The sequence below is a fragment of the Rhinoraja longicauda genome, chromosome 28, assembly GCF_053455715.1.
Source record: "Rhinoraja longicauda isolate Sanriku21f chromosome 28, sRhiLon1.1, whole genome shotgun sequence".
Lineage (NCBI taxonomy): Eukaryota > Metazoa > Chordata > Chondrichthyes > Rajiformes > Arhynchobatidae > Rhinoraja > Rhinoraja longicauda.
Window position 1 is genome coordinate 29,478,609 of NC_135980.1, and position 23,906 is coordinate 29,502,514.

Below are 23,906 nucleotides of genomic sequence, written 5' to 3' on the forward strand. Positions count from 1 at the left end.
GGGGGGCGACGCTGGCGGGCGGTTCCAGACTGCAGTAACACTGGGAGCCCGGGGGGCGGCGGTAGCGGGCGGCTCCATGCTGCAGTAACACTGGGAGCCCGGGGGGCGGCGCTAGCGGACGGCTCCAGGCTGCAGTAACACTGGGAGCCCGGGGGCCGGCGCTGGTTTCGGACTCTCATCCCCGGGACTGCAGTGGCGCTGTGACCCTCAGGGGCGGTGCCAGCGCAGGCGGGCGGCTCTGGGCTGCAGTGCCACCAGGAGCCCAGTGGGGCGGGGCTGTCGGGCAGCAGTAACCAGTGGGCGACTCCAGGCTGCAGTAACACTGGGAGTACGAGAGGCCGGCGCTGCTTTCGGCGTCCAGGCTGTAGCCGCAGTGATGCTTGGTGCCGAGCGACGGCGCTGGTTTTGGCGTCTCTCCCCGGGGCTGCAGTGCATCTGGGAGCCGGCGGAGGAGGGCGGCGCTGGCGAGCGGCCCTGGGGAGCCCCGGGATGAGCGCGGCGCTAACGCTGACAGACTGCAGTACTGCTGAGAGCCCGACAGGACGGCGCTGCCTGGCGGCTCCAGGCTGCAGTACCACTAGGAGGACAGGAGGGTGGCGCCAGTTTGGGAGTCTCCCTCAGGCTGCAGTACCAGTGGGAGCCCAGTGGGGCGGCGCTGACGGACTGCAGTACCGCTGGGAGCCCAATGGGGCGGCACTGGCTGAAGGCTCCAGGCTGCAGTACCGCTGGGTGCCCAGGGGAGTGGCGCTGGTTTGGGAATCTCCCCGGTGCTGTAGTACCAGTGGGAGCCCAGCGGGGCGGCGCTGACGGGCTGCAGTACTGCTGGGAGCCCAGGAGGTTGGCGCTAGTCTGGGAGTCTCCCCGGGGCTGGAGTACCGCTGGGAGCCCGCGGAGGAGCGCGGCGCTGGCGGGCAGCAGCAGCAGCAGCGCGGGTCGGAGGCGGCAGCAGCATTTGGCGCGGGCGGGTGGTTGGCGCGGGCGAGGCCGGCTTTCCGATCTTTCCTTCCTTCCTCCACTCGGAGCCAGCGATTCCCCTCGGCGCCATGGACATGAAGAAGAGGATTAACCTGGAGCTGAGGAACAGGACCCCGGCAGACGTGAGGCGGGGACGGGGGGGACCGCGTGGCCGGGCCGCCCTCAAACCTCCCGCCACCCGCGCAGCGCCGGGCCCGCACCCCCCCTCACCCCTCACTCACTCACCCCACCCCCCCTCACTCACCCCACCCCCCCCTCACTCACCCCCACCCCCCCTCACTCACCCCCACCCCCCCTCACTCACCCCCACCCCCCCTCACTCACCCCCACCCCCCCTCACTGACCCCCACCCCCCCCTCACTCACCCCCACCCCCCCCTCACTCACCCTCACTCACCCCCACCCCCCCTCACTCACCCCCACCCCCCCTCACTCACCCCCACCCTCACCCCCTCACTCACCCCCACCCCCCCTCACTCACCCCCACCCCCCCTCACTCACCCCCACCCCCCCCTCACTCACCCCCACCCCCCCCTCACTCACCCCCACCCCCCCCTCACTCACCCCCACCCCCCCCTCACTCACCCCCACCCCCCCTCACTCACCCCCACCCCCCCTCACTCACCCCCACCCCCTCACTCACCCCCACCCCCTCACTCACCCCCACCCTCACTCACCCCCATCCCCCTCACTCACCCCCACCCCCTCACTCACCCCCACCCCCTCATTCACCCACCCACCCCCTCACTCATTGCTCACCCCCACCCACCCCCTCACTCACCTCACCCCCACCCACCCCCTCACTCACCCCCACTCCCCCCACCCACCCCCTCACTCACTGCTCACCTCACTCACCCTCACACCCACCCCCTCACTCACCTTACCCCCACCCACCCCCTCACCCTCACTCACCCCCTCCCTCACTCACCCCCTCACTCACCTCACCCCCACCCCATCACTCACCCCTCATCCCACCCTCTCTCACTCCTCATCTCCCTCATCCCCATCCCTCACTCCCCTTCCCCTCTCACTCCCCTCCCCCTCTCACCCCCCCCCCCTCTCTGCTCCCCTCCCCCTCACTCCTCTTCACTCACTCACCCCTCTCCCTCACTTACAACTCATCCCCACACTCACTTGTCCTTCACTCATTCCCCTCATCCCCCCTCCCTCCAATATTCTCTCGCCAACATGTGTTGGCCGGCGGTGGGGGGTGTTTGTGTGTCTGTCCCCTCGATCCTTTGTCATCGTCCCACTGAGTGGGGAACCTCTTCCAGCCATTAATCTCCAGAGAGCCACAGGGAACTGCAAATGCTGCTTCACACAAAAAAGACACAAAGTGCTGGAGTTGCTTGATGGGTTAGGCGGCGTCTTTGGAGGAGGGAATAGAGGGCAGGTGAAGATAGGCCGGCGACCTATTGGGGTCTGGACCCTCCACACTGAATTCAAACTCCAGCGCACGCTGTGTAGGAAGGAACTGCAGATGTTGGTTTACACTGAAGATACACGAAGTGCTGGAGTAACTCAGTAGGTCAGACAGCATCTCTGGGGAAAAGGGTGGATGACATTTCAGGTTGAGAGAAGAGGTCTGAAGAAAAGTCGCAAGCTAAGACATCAATTGGTGAACAAAATCATGAGAAATTGATCTCCCTGCCCAGAGTAGCACAGAGTCTCTTGCCCAGAGGAATCGAGGACCAGAGGACATAAGTTCACGGTGAGGGGGAAAAGATTTAATAGGAATCCGAGGGTTAACCTTTTCACACACAGGGTGGTGGGTGTATGGAACAAGCTGCCAGAGGAGGTAGTTGAGGCTGGGACTATCCCAACATTTAAGAAACAGTTAGAGAGGTACATGGATAGGACAGGTTTGGAGGGATATGGTCCAAGCGCAGGCAAGTGGGACTAGTGTAGCTGGGACATGTTGGCCGGTGTGGGCGTTGGGTTGAAGGGCCTGTTTCCGCACTATCACTCTATCCCTTTTTCTCCCAAAATGCTGCCTGACCCGCTGAGATACTCCAGCACTGTGTGTCTATCCCTCCTGTACCTGCAGTTCCATGTGTCTCTGTACAGTTTGGTTTATTAACACGTGTACCGAGCTGCAGTGAAAAGCTTTTACTCTCCAGCACTTCACTTGCAAGCCATTGCAAGTTTAAACTTCAAGGTTCCAGCATCCTCCGTCTCCAGTCACCTAATCAATTGGATATAAATTTACTCAATTATTTGTTTGGCTCACTTTACTTTTATTTCCCCTGTATTACTATGGATTTTTATTGAATTCTGTTGTTTCATTTTTTTGCCCTAACTGTTTTAAAATACACCTGTTGGAAAATCAGTATTATTTTAACATTCTCAAATTTCTAATTCTGCCTGACCCACTTAGTTACTCCAGTACTTTGCATTTTGGTTCTAATTAACTTATTGCATTTAAAATATCCTCGAGTCACAGGAGGATCGAACCTGACAATTTGTGTGTTTTAGGAGGCATTCATAAAATCATTAGTTTAAAGAACAGAATTAAGCCATTCAGCCCATCAAGTCTACTCCACCATTCAATTGTGGCTGATCTATCTTTCCCTCTCAACCCCATTCTCTTGCCTTCTCCCCATAACCCCTGATATACCAAGATTCACAGTCTTTTGTTGGATTACTGCAACAGCATTAAAGGGAAGATAGATACAAAATGCTGGAGTGACTGCGGGCCAGGCAGTATCTCTGGAGAGAAGAAATGGGTGACATTTCGGGTCTAGTCTGAAGAATGATCTCAACCCGAAATGTCACCCATTCCTTCTCTCCAGAGATGCTGCCTGTCCTGCTGAGCTCCTCCAGCATTTTGTGTCTATCTTCAGTGTAATCCAGTATCTGCAGATTAATGTGGATGGGTTTGGGATTGTCGTTAAGCGAGGAGTATAAAGATGTAGAAGTTGTATTTGTTGCACTTTTAAAACTCGTTAATATGATGTAAACCAACAAAACTGCCACCTTGTATCTTAACTGCAATATTTCCCATATATTAAGATAATTAAAAATGGTCTGTTTTTTGATTATCTGAATGTATGGTGAAGCTGGTTCGGGAGATAAAATGGTATAAGTACATAAGGAAGTGGGAGCATTGGGTGACCATTCAGTCCCTATTACCCCGTAGCCCTGTCTTTTAAAATCTTACCTTTAAATATCCCCAGTGATTTAGCATCTATGCTCCTCTGTGTTGCCCTCTGCAAAGGGTTGTTCCTACACACCTGATTTTTAAATGGCCTTCCCATAATTTTGTAACTGTCCCCTCGTTCAAGGTTCAACAATGACTGAAAACCTCTCATCATGTACTCTGTCATGCACCCGTAGTATTTTACGTTTTAAAAAAATCATCCCTCGTCTTATTATTCCAAAGAATATAATTAAATTTATTTAGCTGTGTCTGATAGGACAACCCTCTCCTCTCAGGTATTAATCTAGCCAATCTCTTTCAATCACCCTCCTATCCCGTCTTAAATCAACAGACCAAAATTGAGCAGAGTAATGTGTAAGAAAGAACTGCAGATGCTGGTTTACACAGAAGATGTTGGTGAAAGTGCATCTCTGGAGAAAAGGAATAGGTGATGTTTCGGGTCGAGACTCTTCTTTGGGTCTGAAGGAGGGTCGCGACCCGAAACGTCACCCATTCCTTCTCTGCAGAGATGCTGCCTGTCTCGCTGAGTTACTCCTGCGTTTTGTGTCTAAAATTGAGCAAATTGCCTAATTCCCTGTATTTTGCTAATCTTCAATCAGAGATAATATTCCACTGTTATACTTACTGAAAATACATAGTCACATACTTTCCCACATCAAGCTGCATTTGCTGAAATGTTGCTCACTTGTTTAACCCATCTCTATCCAGTTGCAATGTTCTGATATCTTCATCTTTTTTAATCTGCCCTTTTACTTGTTTTCATGTCATTTGCAAACTTGAATTCCGTGCACTGTCCGTCCCCGTCCCCCCGGTCATTAATATAAATTATAAACAATTGAGGACCAAGAACTGAACCTTGGAACAGTCTCAACAGTTGCATGCTTCCAGTCTGAAAGAGGCGTTAAGTTTATTCAAATTATTTTCTATGGGACAACTAGTTTGTTTATTATCAAAAAAGGACAGAGTGCTTGAGTAATTTCGCGGGTCAGGCAGCATGAGAACATGGATAGATGAAGTTTCGGGTCGGGGCTCTTCTGCAGACCGATTGTGAAGGGGAAGAAAGCTGGGAGGAGAGGCAGGACAGTGTGTCAGTGTACACACAAGCGGGGGAGGTGGTGTTGATAAGCAGATGGTTGAAATACTAGTAGTGAGAGATAGTCCCTGTTTTCCCCCTCTATCCCTTCCCCTTCCCAGTTCTCCCACTAGTCTTCCTGTCTCCGACTACATTCTATCTTTGTCCCATCCCCTCCCCTGACATCATTCTGAAGAAGGGTCTCGACCAGAAACGTCACCCATTCCTTCTCACCCAAGATGCTGCCTGACCCGCTGAGTTACTCCAGCATTTTGTGTCTACCTTTGATTGAAATACTAACCTATTATCATGTATCAGAGTAAATAAGGATGCAAGCAAGGCTGGTAAAGGTCAAGGCTGGGGCATCCTCTGGTTTGTCTAGGATTTGTGCAGAAACTCGAAGAGTCTTAACTTGCCCATCCAGATCACCGTGTACTTGGCAACCAAAACTCTGGTAACATGGGTTTGTACAGTACCTGACAGTCTGTGCCTCAGGACGCATGAAAGTTAAGGTGTGGCCACTGTAAAAATACATAATCGCAGCAACTAATTTACAAACATGCTGCTTCCAGATGCTAAGGTGCAAATGACAAGATAATCTGTTTTAATTATGTTGATTAAGGGATTAACTTAGTTAAGGATGTTGAGGATAATTCTTTCAAAAGCATAGAGGTGCAAGGAATTGCAGATTCTGGAATCATGAGCAAAAAACAAAGTGCTTGAGGAACTCAACAGGTCAGGCAGCATCTGTGGAGGGAAACGGACAGAAGATACTTTGGTTTGATCCTGACTTACTGGAATAGAGGGAGAGAAAGCTGGAAAAGAGAGGTGGGGTGGGACCAAGCCTAGCAAGTGATAGGTGGATCCTGGTGAAGGGGTTAATTATCAGATGGGTAGAGTGTGTGACAAAGGCTAGAGGTGAAAAGGAAGCAAATGGGTATCAGATAAGGAAAGAGGAGGGGGAGTGAAATGTAAAGCCAGAGGGGGGGAGATAAAGTCACCCTGCTCCTTTCTCCTCTTTGACACACATCTCCTATTTCGCCCACTTATCCCCGCACCAAATTGCACATTTTCCTTTTCTTATAACAAAGCCTTTTGACTCCTAATTAGCCAATCACCTCCCCAAATAACTCAATCCTTTGTCCTTGCACCTCGTATATCTCTTCTGCACACCATGGAAGTTAGCTTCTATTAGTGAAACAGTCCAGGTGTGCTGTTAACATCGATGAAAATACTTTGGCTCAATGCTGCCTTGGAACTGTTGATAAAAGATTGCAGGTATTTAAACAGCCGACGGGCTCTTTAAAAACTTGCTTAAAATGGTGCTTTATTGTCAGGGTGTACCCAAGTACAGTGAAATTCTATTTTTGCAAATTGGCTCTTTGAGTTTATAATTACTCATTTGAACTTGGAGTAGGAATAAGTCACTCAGTGCTATTCTGGTATTTGGCAAGATCATGGTTGGTCTGACGAAAATCTCAAACATGGGCTCCAGTCTGCACATGGTAACGCTTTGCCTCCTGTCTGTCACTGCAGATTGTAAGAGGCACCTTAGAGCAAGTGAAGCATTGAGCTCATAGCTTCTTCTTTCCACCTGGAAGGACACCAAAGATCCTATCCTATTATTCCAGGAACGCACAGTTCTGTGTCCTAAGCAATGTATTCCCCACAAATTAAATTGCAAAACAACTGTAGGTTCCGCATTGGGTGTGAAACTGTTCTGATTTTCATTTCTTTGTGGTACGGTAAATGGTGCAAAATCCAAGGGCCCATTCATTATCGCATCTGGCCACATTAGAGATAGGTTTGCCATCTTATCTTACTCCAGTTACACCAGTGGAAGCCTTTGTAGTGCAGTGCAGAGCCAGGGTCAGTGGTCAAGTATTGCGGCAGTTATCGTATTGGGTTTGACCCCTCAAAGTCAAAAGTACCTTTGCAGGATAGTTTGCAAGATTATGACTATTTTGTTGCAATTGCCCTGTGCTCTACGGCTCCACGAAGACTTTGTTTATGCCATTTAAAATGTCAGACTGACTGGTTCAGAGAACATAGCTCAGATGTCTCAGATACGTGAAGTAGACGATGGGCCGAATGGCTTGATTCCTCATCTAACTTATGAGATATCATGGGACTTGTCTCTAAGACTTCAGTCTTAATCCAGGCTGACCTGCTGTTGCCAATAATGTTGCTCTGTGTTAGTTGTACATTTGTCCCCATTTCTAATTTATAACTAAAACCACTTCCTCCTATTATTCTCAATAGTGGCCACGACAGACCATAACGTATTTTGAATTTGAAATTTTTTAACTTTTTTGCATCTTTGAGGCCACAATTACCAGGAGTCAATAGTGAGAAACCTAAAAGAAGTGGCCAATGACAAAGCTGAATATTAAATACAAAATATTAAAATAAAATCAAAGATTTGGAAACCACAGCAGTGTAATCTAGGGCAGTGTATTTTGTATAATTTTCAGCTGCAGAGATTGTTAAATGCATGAATGGGGTTGTCATGGTCAGATGCAGAATATGCATATGAAAATGTAACGGTCCCAAAGCAAATACTTCAATTTAGCCTCCAAACCTAAAACTAAGAGACGTGATTCCTATTTACAGTGGAGTAGAGAGAGTATTGCCCTGTGATTTAGCACAACATGATCTGTATTGATTAATGTCACTCTCTGTGACCCACCTCTACAATGAGAATAAATACCCGTCCCACATCAGGCCAGATTTATTGGACTAGAAGACCCAGTGTGCTGTGAACAATTCTACCATCTGCCATTGGTATCTCCCTTTGGTACTGTCGTTACCCTAAGCCCAGGACGTCTGCCCTAAATCTTAAATCAGTTCACTTTAGTTTATTGTCACGTGTACTGAGGTACAGTGAAAAGCTTTTGATGCATGTTAGTGTGTTTTGTTGCGTGTTAGCGCGTTTTGTTGCGTTTATCATGTATCTGTACCCTGTGAATGCCAGATTGTTATGTATTGTTTTTTTGTAATACATGATAACAATCGAGCCATTCACAGTGTACAGATACATGATAAAGGAATAACATTTAGTGCAAGATAAAGCCAGTAAAGTCCAATAAAAGATAGTTCTTGATGAGGTCGATAATAGTTCAGGACTGCTCTCTGGTTTCAGTAGGATGGTAATTCATAGTCATACAGGGTGGAAACAGGCCCAACTTGCCCACACCGCCCAACATGCTCCATCTACACTAGTCCTACCTGCCTGCATTTGGCCTATATCCTTCTAACCCTATCCATGTACCTGTCTACATGTTTCTTAAACATTGCAATATTACCTGCAAAATGGCCTAATTCTCAATTTTATTTTCAATTCTCAAGTATTTTCATCTCGTATACCATACCATACACAGGCTAATGTGAGAATCGTGTGATTCTATCTGCAATTCCTATAAATAATGCGTTACTTATGTTTTTGTTTTACAGGTTAAAGAACTTGTTCTTGACAATTGCAGGTCAAATGATAGCAAGTTTGAAGGACTGTCGGCAGCATTTGAGAGCTTAGAATTTCTCAGCATGATCAACGTAATGCTGACATCTGTATCAAACCTCCCAAGGTTGATTAAACTAAGAAAGGTAAGATTCTGAACTCTTCTTGGTTGCAGGTGATTATCTCACAAAAAGTCAAAGTAGTCAAAGCTAAAAATCCCTAAAATCATGCCATATTGTAAACGTGGTCCATAATCAGCATGTACAGAATAAACCTACCTCGTAGAAAGCATGTCGGTGATAATAAATTTATGTAGTTAGGTTGTATTGCTGTTTTACTGATTCTCAGCATTTACTATAATTATGACGCAACTTGGTTGAGATCTAAGAGCGGCACGGTGGCGCAACGGTAGAGTTACTGCCTCACAGCGCCAGAGACCCGGGTTCCATCCTGACTCCGGGTGCTCCAGTTTCCTCCCACATTCCAAAGAAGTGCAGGTTTGTAGGCTAATTGGCTTCTGTAAATTGTCCCTGGTGTGCAGGATAGAAGTAGTGTACGGGGAGATCGCTGGTTGGCGCGGACTCATTGGGACAAAGGTCCTGTTTCCACACTGTATCTCTAAACTAAACTGTGGTAAGATGTCGCAACATCTGTAACAATTTAAATTAATTAGTCCAGACATTCACAATACTAGACTATTTTGGAAGAAACTGATCATAATGTTTTTCCTCATACTAAGGTACCAGCCTGTTTGACCCATTGCGTCTATGCTGGGTCTCCAAACAGTTCATCTCTCCCTACTTATTTCCTGTAACCTAGTTTCTCTGAAATATCCATTAACTCGCCATTTATCCTCTCTTCTAATAACACTAGGGGCAAATCACTGAGTCAATTAACCTACTAAGCAGCGCATCATTGGGGGGAGTTGGGGGAAACAAACATTTTTGAGGGGAAGGGAGGGTTGGACATGTTCAGTTGCAGTGTGAACGTCACACAGACAACACCAGAAGTCAGGGTCAAACCCATGTGACAATCTGGTGTACTACCTTGCAATATTTATACAGTAGTTGGTAGTATTAACATGCTGTGTGATTTCATCTTTGACAGCCAGTAATTACTGTGTCCTTTGTGATGTGTACAAGTATAAAAATTAATGACTTGGAGCTTTGGAAGACGATTAAAATGAATTTGAGCACCACTGTTTACAGTCATGCACTATAATATGTGAATTGTCAATTTCCCTTTCTGGTGTAAATTATTTGTAAAATGTTAGTCAATTCATCTGCTACTTTAGAGCTGACAATGATTAGTTTAGAGATACAGCGCGGAAACAGGCCCTTCGGCGCACTTAGCCTGTGCTGACCAGCGATCCCCGCACTAACACTAATCTGACATGCAATAGGGACAATTTACAATTTTACTGAAGCTAATTAACCTACAAACGTGTACGTCTATGGAGTGTGGGAGGAACCGGAGCTCCCAGAGAAAACCCACGCAGGTTGCGGGGAGAACATACAAACTTCGTACCCGGGTCTTTGGTGCTGTAAGTTCATTGTAATTAGTGCCATGACCATGGTACTGAACGAGATAGATGAATGACCTTGAGGCACCACAGACCATCAACGTAAGCATTGTGTAAGGCAGATCCTGATACATGTGTATCTGCGGCAGGCAGATTGGTGAGTACAGGTTCAGCAGCTTACCCTTTGTTAGTTCTCCCGCTGTGTCTGTTATGTCCCATGAGACCTGTCATTGTTTGTGCTACTCCACCATTCTCAGTGACGGGCATCTTGGTCCCTACCCGGAATACATTCTCTGGCCATGTATTTAGTACTTATCCCGAGTATTCAGCGTGAAAGAGAGCTTATTCATTAGTTTGAGCGAAGAGTGCACATAATGATTGGGAGGGGTTGTCCTTGCTTGTGTTTGACATTCCATGCGACCTTCTGGGGCTCGGAGTCATCATTGGGGACTTCCCTCCTGCTGTGTTGTCCCTCCTATATTTGTCTGGTCGATGGGTCACCAGTGTGAAGCAGTTGCCTGGCATATTACCAGTAAGATGTAAGCTCATCTCCCATCCACGAGTCACATGTTTTCCATTTATCCCTTTCTACCCATATCCGTCCCTAGTCTTTTAGTTTAGATAAAGTGTGGAAATGGGCCCTTCAGTTCACGCTGACCAATGATCGCCCGTATGCTAGTTCTATATTACACCCTAGGGGCAATTTACAGAAGCCAATTGATCTACAAACCTGTATGTCTTTTGAATGGGAGGAAACCGGAGCACCCAGAGAAACCCCACGCGGTCCCAGGGTAAACGTACAAACTCCGTACAGACTGAAGCCGTCATCAGGATGAAACCCAGGTCTCTGGCGCTGTATGGCAGCAACTCTATCATGCTATCCTGTTAGTTTATTCACATGGCAAAGATTTTCCATGTGATAGTCACTATAATATGACTTGCTTTTCAGGCAAAACTCAAGTTAGCTTTTCAGCAATTAGAAGTGATTTCTAGATTTCTCGAACACGTGACAGTTATACCATTTATTTGACCCAACGCATTAATGGAATTAAGCCAGTTTCTAAATAGAATTGGCTATGGCCTTCATTTCTGCCTTCACGATATGTAGTTACTGATATTTTCATTGTATTTTTGTTGGCTGCAATTATTTTGAGGTTCAAACGTCACGTGTACGCATTTTACCATCAACTCGTGGGCAGTATTTTAAAAATTCTCATTGTCATGGAGGTCTTTGTGAAACATGACTAATAATTTTGGCTTGCTGAATTTAAATGTGTGTAAGAAAAAACTAGTTTGACATAGAGTCACATTTGTGATTTGTAAAAGTTGTGTTTTTAATTTTTCAGCTTGAACTAAGCGATAACAGAATATCTGGAGGCCTTGAGGTTCTGGCGGAAAGAACCCCGAGTCTTACACATTTAAACCTCAGTGGAAATAAAATCAAAGACATCAACACTTTGGAGCCCTTGGTAAGGATTTAGCAATTGATGAAGATTGAAGGTCAGAAACCCAGAGCAGTGTGTCATTTGGATGGAGTTATATAGCTAATACTTTATGTGGCTGCCAAGTCATTATAACAAAGCCTTGCCTCTGAGAAATAAGTGGATGATTTTCCCCAATAATGATCTTCTTCCTTGGGAGAGTTGATACGGTTAAATCTGCTGATTTAATTGTGGAAGAGTGATGGTTTTGAAGGAGCTGTCATTGTCCAGTCTCTAATGCCTTGTAGATGTGCATCAAAACACTACTCCAGGATAATGGGGATCAATAACAATGCTTTTCAGGAGAGATGATTGCCATTAGAACGGCAAATGCAAATGATTAAGTGAACGTGTTTGAGACTTATGAAATCCCTCCCGTTTGGTTCAGTATTTGGTCCTATCAACCGCCAATTTGAGTGTAAAGCAAACAGAAAGCAAACTTCAAATGCTATTGTATATCCCAGTAGCAGGCGAGGATAGTGATAACAATTATGTTGTGCCACATGGCACTTTATTAAGGTAGACACAAAATGCTGGAGTAACTTGACGTTTCGGGTCGAGACCCTTCCTCAGACTCTCCCTAGCACTTTTTTACTGTCTGTAAAACTCTACTTCTCTGGTTAGATGCTTTTGATAGTTAACATTAGAATTTTTTTTTTTTAGTTTAGAGATACAGCATAGAAACAGGCCATTTGGCTCACTGAGTCTGCACTGCCAGCAGCAAGCAATCACACATACACTAGTTCTATGCTACACACTAGGGACAATTTACAGAAGCCAATTCATCTACAAACCTGCACATCTTTGGAGTGTGGGAGGAAACCGGAGCACCCGGAGAAAACCCACGCAGGTCACGGGGAAAACGGACAAACTCCACACAGACAGCACCCGTAGTCAGGATCGAACCCGGGTCTCTGGCACTGTAAGGCAGCAGCCCTATCACTGCACCACCATACTGCCAAAAGTTTTTGAACTTTGAGCTTAGACGTATTTTTAATTTGAGTTTTATTGACATTTCTTTTTATAGTGTATAATGGTTGTGTGAAAGAAAATCAAACCCATTTTCTGCCCGTGTACATTAAAATTTAAGATGTGTTTTTTGCAAAGTATCATCATATCATATATATACAGCCGGAAACAGGCCTTTTCGGCCCACCAAGTCCGTGCCGCCCAGTGATCCCCGTACATTAACACTATCCTACACCCACTAGGGACAATTTTTACATTTACCCAGCCAATTAACCTACATACCTGTACGTCTTTGGAGTGTGGGAGGAAACCGAAGATCTCGGAGAAAACCCACGCAGGTCACGGGGAGAACGTACAAACTCCTTACAGTGCAGTACCCGTAGTCAGGATCGAACCTGAGTCTCCGGCGCTGCATTCGCTGTAAAGCAGCAACTCTACCGCTGCGCTACCGTGCCGCCCAGTATCGTTTCTTCCAATACTTCTGAGAAATGTAATAAATCTAAAGAGGTTCTGCATTTTTAATGTACTTCTTTATCCCTTAGAGATGCATCAGAATAGCTGGGGGGAATATCTAGCACTGTGAATTGTAACTGCATGACATATTTCTCTGGAATTAATTTTCTTTTGACAGAAGAAACTTCTGAATTTGAGGAGTCTCGACTTATTTAATTGTGAAGTAACCAATTTAAACGACTACCGAGACAGCATGTTCACGCTGCTGCCCCAGCTCACGTACCTCGATGGATACGACCAGGATGACCAGGAGGCACCTGATTCTGACGTAGAGGGTGATGGGGATGGTCTTGACGACGAGGAGGAGGAAGATGAGGATGAGGAAAACGAGGAAGGTAGGCGTTTAGGAAAGAACTGCAGGTGCTGGTTTATACCGACGATAGGCACAAAGTGCTGGTGTTACTCAGCGGGTCAGGCAGCATCTCTGGAGAAAAGGGATGGGTGACGTTACGGGTCAGATCTCTGTTTACACAGGATCTAATCCGGGAATGAGCAAAACTCATGACTCCTGGGGATTATAAAGCGAGGCATAGCGTGCGAGAGTAAGAACATTCTGAGAAACCTTTGTAATACACTATTTTTATTCTAAAATTGGGGTTGTATCTACCTGGTCACTGTGTGTTGAGGATCATTATGTGGGTGAGGTTAAAATAGATTGAGAATGCTTCCAGGAATGAGATTTTAATCGTGGATGGTCTGGGGAAGTTGCCTATGTTTTAATTGGAAAAATAAATTCAGTGGGGATCTGATAGAGGTACTGAAAATCCAAAAGATAACTGGGCAGTTTAGTTTAGAGATATAGCAAGGAAACAGGCCCTTCGGCCCACCGAGTCCACGCCGACCAGCGATCCCTGCACATTTACATTATCCCACACACTCAGGACAATTTACAATTTTACTGAGTGTGGGAGGAAACCGAAGATTCCAGGGGAAATCCACACAGGTCATGGGGAGAACGTACAAACTCCGTACAGACAGCACCCACAGTCAGGATCGAACCCGGGTCCGCTGTGTCACCCGACTAGAGAGATACTATTCCTATGGGTGGCATGGTTAGGACAAGAGGGCATGGACTGATTGTATTTGGCAAAGAACCAAAGTGACTTAAGCAAGAACTAGATTTAGTCTGGGTAGCTGGGACCTGGAATGCACGTCCAGGTATGTAGATCTAATTTAGACATTCAGAATGGAATTGAATGCTGCTCGCTTTAGAATAAGCAAATTGTAAATTGTCCGAGTGTGTGTTGGATAGTGTTAGTATGCAGGATCACTGGTTGGTGCGGACTCGGTGGGCTGAAGGGCCTGTTTCCGCGCTGTATCTCTAAACTGAACTAAAATACTACATGATTTTTGCGTGTCCCATTAACTTACATATTCTCAATGTGTTCAAGAAAACGTGACTTGTTTAGTTTTATTTGTCATCAGGATGCACATAGATACTTCAATATTTCTTCTTTTTTTAAAAACTATTTAATGATAAAATTAGCATAATTGTAAAATCGGTTTTATTGGCTTTTTGATTTTTGTCTATTATCCTTTTGTTGGCCTTTCCCCTGTTTTTTATGCACAAATTTGGATTCTAAATTAAATGTAGTAATTTTTGCTTTTTTTCCCCCTTCATTTTCTTGGAAAACGTGGCAGTTGTTTCAGGTAAGTGCTGGCTTTGCCTATGATTTTCTTACAAAAACTGGCATTATCAATAGTAGTTAATGATCTGGCCTGACTTAATTTGCTAACATTTAAACCTTGCAGTGGAAGAGGAGGATGAAGATGATGAAGAGGAGGGCGAGTTTGATGCCTTGGACGAGGAGGACGAAGATGAACTAGATGGTGAAGATGATGACGAGGATGAAGACGACAGTGAGGATGTAAGTACATTTGAGTTTAGTTTGGAGGTGCAGTGCGGAAACAGGCCCGACCAGCGATACCCGCACATTAACGCTATCTCACACACACTAGGGACAGTTTACATTCATACCAAGCCAACTGACCTGCAAACATCTTTGGTGTGTTGGAGGAAACCGGAGCTCACGGGGCAGGTCAACTGGGAGAACGTACAAACTCCGACCGGACAGCACCCGTAGTCAGGAGTGAACCCGGGTCCCTGACGCTGTAGGGCAACAAGTCTGCCACCGTGCCGTCCCTAAATAGAAGACCGTATTTTCAAAGAACCTCATGTTCATAAGTGATAGGAGCATAATGTGGCCATTCGGCCCATTAGGTCTACTCCGCCATTCAATCATGGCAGATCTACCTCTCCCTGCTAACCCCATTCTCCTGCTTTCTCCCCATAACCCCTGACACCCGTTCTAATCAAGAATCTATCTTCCTTAAATATATCCATCGACTTGGCCTCCACAGCCTTAGTGGCATCCAACACCTGCTTTGGTCGCCTTATTATTAATGTGCCTGTGATGGCTTTTATAGTTTAGTTTATTGTCACGTTTACCGACGTACAGTGAAATGTTTTTGTTGCGATCCATACTTGCCGAGTCCAATTACAAAACAACTTCTGTCTCAGATTTTAGTTGGGGGGAAATCCATTGACATTCTGACCAGATTGTCATCGCATATTGGGTAGCTTCGGCAAAGAATCTCGTCATCATTTTAATTCTTTGATGGAAATATATGCTTTTTTTTGTTATAATTGACCCCGAAGAGTAAAATGTTTTATTTTTCTCTAGGATGATGAGGATGAAGAAGCTGAAGATGAAGAGGAGCCCAAACGTAAGCTACAAAATATGTTTGGTTTAGACTTAACCAACGAACAATGTGCTTCTGCTTGCAGCTAAGCTATCTATCCCAAACTTTAGTGACCTTATTGAACGTGGGCTGGTCTTGCGTTTAGGTTTATTATTGTCACGTGTACTGAGGTACAGTGCAAAGCTTTGTTTTACGTGCTATCAGATGAGATAACACTACATAAACACAATCAAGTCAAACTCAAGTACAATAGATAGTGCGAAGGGGAAGGTGCAGAGTGCAGAATGTAGTTTTCAGCATTGTTAGTGCATCAGTTCCATAGACAAAGTCTAATGTCCGCAGTAGGGTAAAGATTAATTAGATGGTACCCTAGCCCTCAGTCTGAAGAAGGGTCTCGACGCGAAATGTCACCCATTCCTTCTCTCCAGAGACGCTGCCTGACCCGCTGAGTTACTCCAGCATTTTATGTCTACCTCCTAGCTTATGGAAGGACAGTTCATAAGCTAGATAACGGGGGGAAGAAGCTGTTCCTGAGCCTGTTAATGCACGCTTTCAAGTGCCTGTACCTCATGCCCGATGGGAGTGGGTTGAAAGAAGGATGCTGTAAGCAGTACATTTTTGGCTACAGTGTGGTTGCCACGTTACTACTTTAAACCCTGCTCCCACACTCTGGCAACAACCTTTTAAGACAAACATTATTTTCCAGGATAGAAACAAAATGCTGGAGTAACTCAGCGGGTCAGGCAGCATCTCTGGAGAGAAGGAATGGGTGACGTTTCGGGTCGAGACCCTTTCTTCAGACTGAAGAAGGACCTCGACTCGAAACGTCGCCCATTCCTTCTCTCCAGAGATGCTGCCTGACCCGCTGAGTATACCTCCAGCATTTTGTGTCTACCTTCGATTTAAACCAGCATCTGCAGTTTTTTTTCCTACATATATTACTTTCCAGGGCTTGTTCATTTTTTATTCCTATTTTCTTGTGACACAGAATTAGATCTTTCAACATTGAGAGTCTATACCAATTCTTAGACCATTCCTATCACTTCCATTTAGTGTCTGAAAACCATTCTTGCTCGCCTGCCCCCCATCCCTATATTCCACTCTCTCGCCTTCCCCCGTCAACACGTTCTTGGAGACCATTGTCAGATTTCCCACCCGTTTTTTACTTTAGAATTTAGGGATCTACCGTGGAAACAGGCCCTTCGGCCCACCGAGTCCCCGCCGACCAGCGATTATACATACACTTGCACTATCCTACACACTGGGGACAGTTTGCAGAAGCCAATTAGCCTACAAACCTGTATGTCTTTGGAGTGTGGGAGGAAACCAGAGCACCTGGAAGAAACCCACGAGGTCACAGGGAAAAGATACAAACTCCATACCGACAGTAGCTGGGCTGGAACCCATGTCTGGCGCTGTAAGGCAGCAACTCTACCACCGTGCCACACTTGCACTGTCATAATTTAAAATCGAGCATATCGCATGTATGCAGGTTTCCAATATCATCTCCAAATGCGCCAGTATTTAAAGATCATTTCCCTCATTTGTATCTGCTATTCTAACCTGGTCTGTGTGAAGCTAGTATTGCTGGCTTGTCTTGTGCATCGCAAGACAGCAATTGTTTAACCCAAGCCATCGTCTTCATATGTTTGGAGAGAAGGAATAGGTGATGTTTCGGGTCGAGACCCTTCTTCAGGTCGGGAGAAGGGTCTGGACTCAAAGTGTCACCGATTCCGTTTCTCCAGAGATCCTGCCTGACCTGCTGAGTTACTCCAGCTTTTTGTGTCTATCTTTGGTTTAAATCAGCATCTGCAGTTCCTTCCTACACGTCTTAATATGTTTGAACGTTGCCTTCACAGAAGCAGCCCAAGGCGAGAAACGGAAGAGGACCCCAGAGGATGACGGGGAAGAAGATACTGAGGACGATGAGTGAGCTCAGTAAACGTGTAGACTGTGACTGTGGTTGATATTCACATCAAGTGACATTCCTCTGAGACAGTATCTGTAGCTATGGTGATGTGTATTCATGAAATATACTCTATTTCATAAGTTATTCTGTTTAAAAGTGCATTTATAACTAATGATCACATTTCTGACAAGTTGGATACACTATCTGGATTGCTGGAATATTGCCTTAGGTTGATCAGAGTTGCCGCCAATGTTGAACCAAATTTGTACAACAAAAACTTAAGTAGTGGTGAATTTTGTTTTATCATCTCTTCCCCTTTTTTTTTTAGTAAGAATCACTTTCCAATCCCAGATGGCATGCCAATTTTTATTGCAGTGGAGTCCTCCCCCAAATCCCACTCCCTCCCCGGTTGCACTTTGAATATTTTTCCCCGTCCCCGCCCACGGACTGATATTCCAAAGAGTGGCAGTGGCGATTGAGTTGCTCTCAGTGCCGAGCAGTTAAACGTTGTCATGAAGTGCAAGTGCTTCCGTTCCTTTGCCATAGCAGAATGCGGTGACATCGGCGTTAACAAGCGGGCTGATTTGTCCGAATGATTCTTGTGGTTACTCTCACAAAGACCAGTCTTGAGCCCTTTGCATTCAAATTAGAATTTGCCTTTACTGTGCCTTATAGTGTAGTTGGTAGAGCGGACAGGTTTTTGTTATGTGTGATTAGGATTACCGAGCTGTTGCCGTACTAACGTCTTAGGAAGTACGATAGGACAGACTGCACGCGCGATCTGTCAGAAATGTCTTTTTTTTTTTAAATGCCAGCGTCCACTATTGACTACTTATTGTTTTAGCATTTCCATAGCAACAGAACTGACACAAGAACAGAGAGCAGAACTCTTTTAGGAAGCTGTCATTTTTTTTCAGAAATCTTGAGTATACGAAACAAGATTCACAATTGAGGTATATTTTATAGTCGAGGCAATGGGACACTTGGTGAGGCCCTGACTTTTGAGGCAGGGGGTCTTCTAGCCATTTCTGTTGACTCTACTGCCGGAATTCAAAACCGATCCATTAGAAACGTCACCACGATTGTCGAGAATCAGAGGTGCTCAAAAGCCTTGCAATAGTTTACCAGTTTTTCTGAAAAAGGTTGTTCAGTTTTGAAGTACAAATGCAAAAAAAACGTATAAAGAGGAAAGTAAACGGCTTTCAAATATTTGTATAAACACGGTCAACAGTCACTTTGTATAATAACAGTATATTATGGAATTAGTTCTAGATACCCATTGAAAAATGGATATTTATAAACTCTGGGACTTTTTTAAAGAAAACTAAATGTTGAGATTAGAAACTAGGTAATTTGTTACTTTTTATTTTTAGTGTGGTGTGAATTTTTTAGAGCCAAGATGAATTTGAATATAAATTTTCAGTGTAGTAACTTTACAAATGTATTAAACTTTCAAATGTTGCTGTTCAGGTTATTTCTGTACAGAAAATAAGTTCAGAAGACCTATTTCATGTTAATGTATCTAGTTTTGTTATAAATTTTCGAAATAAATGGGTTTTTAATAAAAACTGTTTTTAGTTGTGGCTGTCTTCTGGAGTAGGCACGTGCAATAAGTTACTTTCAACATGTTCAATGTACACTGATCAGCTGAAACATTATGAGCTGATGAGCCAAAACATTATGACCACATGCCTACTATGCTGTTGGTCCTCCGTGTGCAGCCCCATATGCAGCAGGGTGCGATGCACTGTGTATTGTGACACATTCCTCCCGTGACCACCGTTAAAATTTTCTGTGACTTGTGCCACAGTCGACAGTCTGTCGGTTCGGACCAGACAGGATAGCCTTCGTTGTCCTCGCACATCGGTGAGCTTTGGGCGCCCAACACCTTGTCTGTCGCCAGTTTGTGGTTTGTCCCTCCTTGGACCACTGTCGGTAGGTACTCACCACTGCTGACAGGGAGCACCCCACAAGCCTTGCCGTTTCAGAGATGCTCTGACCCAGTCGTCTGGCCATAACAATTTGGCCCTTGTCAAAGTCGCTCAGGTCTTTACTCCTGCCCATTTCCCCTGCATCCAACACGTCAACTTCAAGAACTGACTGTTCACTTGCTGCCTAATATATCCCACCCCTTGACAGGTGCCATTGTAACAAGATAATCAATGTTATTCCCTTCGCCTGTCAGTGGTCATAATGTTTTGGCTGATTGGTGTATGTACAACCTAAACTCTGTCCCTCCCCACACTGGTCGTCCTGCTCGTTCCACTGTTTGCATCCATATATCTCTTCTCTATCACCTCTTCCACAGCCAACAATGGACCATTGTGAGCTTCGTCTTTCCTTGGTCGTCGGTGCCGGCTCTGATTTGTTCTGAGCCTTATCTCACCTCTAGTTTCCCTCTCCCCTGACTCAGTCTGAAGAAGGGTCTCGATCCCAAACTTCACCTATTCCTTTTCCCCAGAAATGCTGCCTGTCCCACTGAATTATTCCAGCATTTTGTGTCTTATCTTCTGGTCGATGTAAGTGCTGGAAATGCAATTAACATTTCAGAAACAAATGGAACTTTGGCCCTTTAATTCAACCCGAGTCTCTGGCACTGTAAAGCAGCAACTCTGTCCCTGTGCTGCCCCAAGATCTAATTTGGGTGTGAACCACACCACTGTTGTTGCCAAAATTACGGGTGGTGGCGAATTAGCGTGCAGTAGAACATCTGGTTAAGTGGTGCTACAACCACCATTCCTTGCTCACCATTAACAAAATCCAAGGAACTGAATGTTGATTTCAGATAGGGGAAGTCGCAGGTCCACGTGCCAGTTTTCAATGTGGCACAGTGCAGAGACTAACGAGTTTCAGATTGCTGGGAATTAACATTTTGGATGAGCTGTCCTGGTCCCAGCACCCAGATGTCATCACAAAGAAGTGACCTAACTTTCTTTGAAGTTTTCAGAGATTCGGTGCGTCATCGAACACTCCACAACAAACATCTGCGGATGCATCATAGAAAGTATTCTGACACTGCATCATGGCCTGGTACGGCAATTCCAACACACGACCACGCAGGAGGTAAGCATGCAGGTATAGCAGGCAGTGAAGAAAGCTAATGGCATGTTGGCCTTCATGACAAGAGGAGTTAAGTATCGGAGCAAAGAGGTCCTTCTGCAGTTGTACAGGGCCCTAGTGAGACCACACCTGGAGTACTGTGCAGTTTTGGTCTCCAAATTTGAGGAAGGACATTCTTGCTATTGAGGGAGTGCAGCGTAGGTTCACTAGGTTAATTGCCGGAATGGTGGGACTGTCGTATGTTGAAAGACTGGAACGACGGCTTGTATACGCTGGAAGTTAGAAGGATGAGAGGGGATCTTATCGAAACATATAAGATTATTAAGGGATTGGACACGCTAGAGGCAGGAAACATGTTCCCAATGTTGGGGGAGTCTAGAACCAGGGGCCACAGTAAGAATAAGGGGTAGGCCATTTAGAACGGAGATGAGAAAAAACTTTTTCACTCAGTTGTAAATCTGTGGAATTCTCTGCCTCAGAAGGCAGTGGAAGCCAATTCTCTGGAGCCCTAAGAGCTCTATCTAACTCTCTTGAATGCATCCAGTAAATCGACCTCCACTACCTTCTGTGGCAGAGAATTCCACAAATTCACAACTCTGGGTGAATTTTTTTTTTAAACTCATCTCAGTTCCAAATAGCCTACCCCTTATTCTTGAACTGTGGCCCCTGGTTCTGGATTCCCCCAACATCGGGAACATGTTTCCTGCATCTAGCCTGTCATAATTTTATAAGTTTCTATAAGATCCCCTCTCATCCTTCTAAGTTCCAGTGCATACAAGCCCAGTCGCTCCATTCTTTCATCATATGACAGTTCCGCCATCCCAGGAATTAACCTCGTGAGCCTACGCTGCACTCCCTCAATAGCAAGAATGTCCTTTCTCAAATTTGAGATTGAGTCACCTGTCACTTGAATCCCACTCTGCCTTCCTTCACCTCCAATTCTAATTATTGATCTTGTCATCAATTTCAAATGCCCTAAACACAAATTCCTTCCTTGAATCCCCCAACATTTGTCGTTCATGAAACTTCTTCAAACCACTAAGATAGACACAAAATGCCAGAGTAACTCAGCGGGACAGGCAGCATCTCTGGAGAGAAGGAATGGGTGATGTTTCGGGTCGAGACCCTTCAAACCACCTTCTGATCCAGCTTTTGATCATATCTCCATACATAGCACAGTAATAATAATAATAATAATATATTTATTTTATATAGCGCCTTAACACATGCTCAAAGCGCTTTACAAATACAATTAACATAGAAACAAACAGACAAACAGTCAAACTATCCTGACGGAAAAGCGGCGAATACTCAACGCCAGCGTCCTCTCACGTCAGGGTCCGGCAGTAGACATTAAAGAACACAAGACACACAGATACAATTTTTTACACAAAACAGCCATCACAGTGATTGCTCTAGGCATACCCTCACTGTGATGGAAGGCAAAGTCTTATCTCCTCCTCGTTCTTTTTACATTTGTCACATTTTACCTGTCTGAAGCCCTTTGGGGCATTTTGCTGCATTAAATGCATTCTATAACTGCATGTTTTTGCTGCTACGTAGCAGTAACTGACTGAAGATCTTGTTTCAGAGACTCAAATTCTTAAGCAAATATCAAATCAAAGCACCTACCCATTTGTCTCTGTGAATATACAGCTAATGGGATTAATTTTGTGTACAAAGTTCCTAATGGCACATTTATCTTTCATCTCTATTTTATATCATAGAGTCTTACAATATGGAAACAAGGCCTTCGGCCCAACTTGCCCACACCGGCCAACAAGTCCCATCTACACTAGTCCCACATGCCTGTGTTTGGCCCATATCCCTCTAAACCTGTCCAATCCATGAATCTATCTAAATGTTTCTTAAACATTGCGATAGTCCCTGCCTCAATGACCACCTCTGGCAGCTCGTTCCATACACCTACCACTCTTTGCGTGAAAAAGTTACCCCTCAGGTTCCTATTAAATCTTTCGCCCCCCCTCACCTTAAACAATACAATACAATATATCTTTATTGTCATTGTACAGGGGTACAACGAGATTGGGAATGCGCCTCCCATACGAAGCAATAATTTAATTAATTTAAACAACAACAACCCAACGAAACAAATTGTAACAGTTTTAAGACAGAATAAAGTGCAAGTAGATCTGTGCCGGTTCACTGTGCGATGTGACCATCCGGCTCAGCAGGACCGGTTCATGGCAGCTATGGCCCTGGGGATGAAGCTGTTCCTGAGTCTGGAGGTGCGGGCGTAGAAGGCCTTGTATCGTCTGCCCGATGGAAGGAGTTCGAACAAACTGTTGCAGGGGTGTGAAGAGTCTTTGTGGATGCTGGTAGCTTTTCTGAGGCATCGTGTGTTGTAGGTGCCCTCCAAGGCTGGTAGCTGTGTTCCGATGGTCCTCTGAGCTCTATGGACTACCCGCTGATTCAAGGTCTCTTCAATTGGGAACCTGCAAACAGAGTGGGTAGCTGGTAGCTGTGTTCCGATGGTCCTCTGAGCTCTATGGACTACCCGCTGAACCTTTGCCCTCAGGTTCTCAATTCCCCAACTCTGGGCAAGAGGCCGTGTCTCTACCCGATCTATTCCTCTCGTGATTTTATACGCATTTTGTGTCAATATAGTTTCTTAACCATGGTCCGTTTATTCAGCAAGAAAGAGATGGTGGAAACACAAAAACAGGTTTGACAAGACCAAGATTCCAAACACGGTCTTTTTACACCCACATGCTATGGTAGAAGTGTTTTTGTTTTATATCCAAAATAAAAATCAGTCAAATATGATTTCGGATATTACAATTTATTGGTAGCCTTAGAAGTAGAAACATGGAAACATAGAAAACAGGTGCATGAGTAGGCCATTCGGCCCTTCGAGCCAGCACTGCCATTCATTGTGATCATGGCTGTTCATCCACAATCAGTAACCCGTGCCTGCCTTCTCCCCATATCCCTTGATCCCACTAGCCCCTAGAGCTCCATCCTACTCTCTTTTAAATTCATCCAGTGAATCGGCCTCCACTGCCCTCTGTGGCAGAGAATTCCACAAATTCACAACTCTCTGGGTGAAAAAGTTTTTTCTCTCC

The 23,906-nt window shown here is 45.4% G+C and overlaps 1 protein-coding gene across 1 annotated transcript; it reads left to right on the forward strand.

Moving 5' to 3' along the window:
* The first annotated feature begins 913 nt into the window (after positions 1–913).
* LOC144607085 (acidic leucine-rich nuclear phosphoprotein 32 family member D-like) lies at positions 914–19,277 on the forward strand. Its single transcript, XM_078423674.1, has 7 exons — positions 914–1,097; positions 8,660–8,809; positions 11,532–11,654; positions 13,267–13,483; positions 14,901–15,016; positions 15,833–15,875; positions 17,711–19,277. Exons 1-7 carry the CDS (start codon positions 1,044–1,046, stop codon positions 17,782–17,784), a joined length of 777 nt encoding a protein of 258 aa, XP_078279800.1. The 5' UTR covers positions 914–1,043; the 3' UTR covers positions 17,785–19,277.
* Positions 19,278–23,906: the final 4,629 nt, after the last annotated feature.

Bases quoted from the DNA above. Each gene is read 5' to 3' on its own strand.
- LOC144607085 (XM_078423674.1), top strand. From the start codon at position 1,044: ATGGACATGAAGAAGAGGATTAACCTGGAGCTGAGGAACAGGACCCCG. The intron at 8,810-11,531 runs GTAAGATTCTGA...TTAATTTTTCAG, and splicing joins GGTTGATTAAACTAAGAAAG to CTTGAACTAAGCGATAACAG. The intron at 15,017-15,832 runs GTAAGTACATTT...ATTTTTCTCTAG, and splicing joins ATGAAGACGACAGTGAGGAT to GATGATGAGGATGAAGAAGC.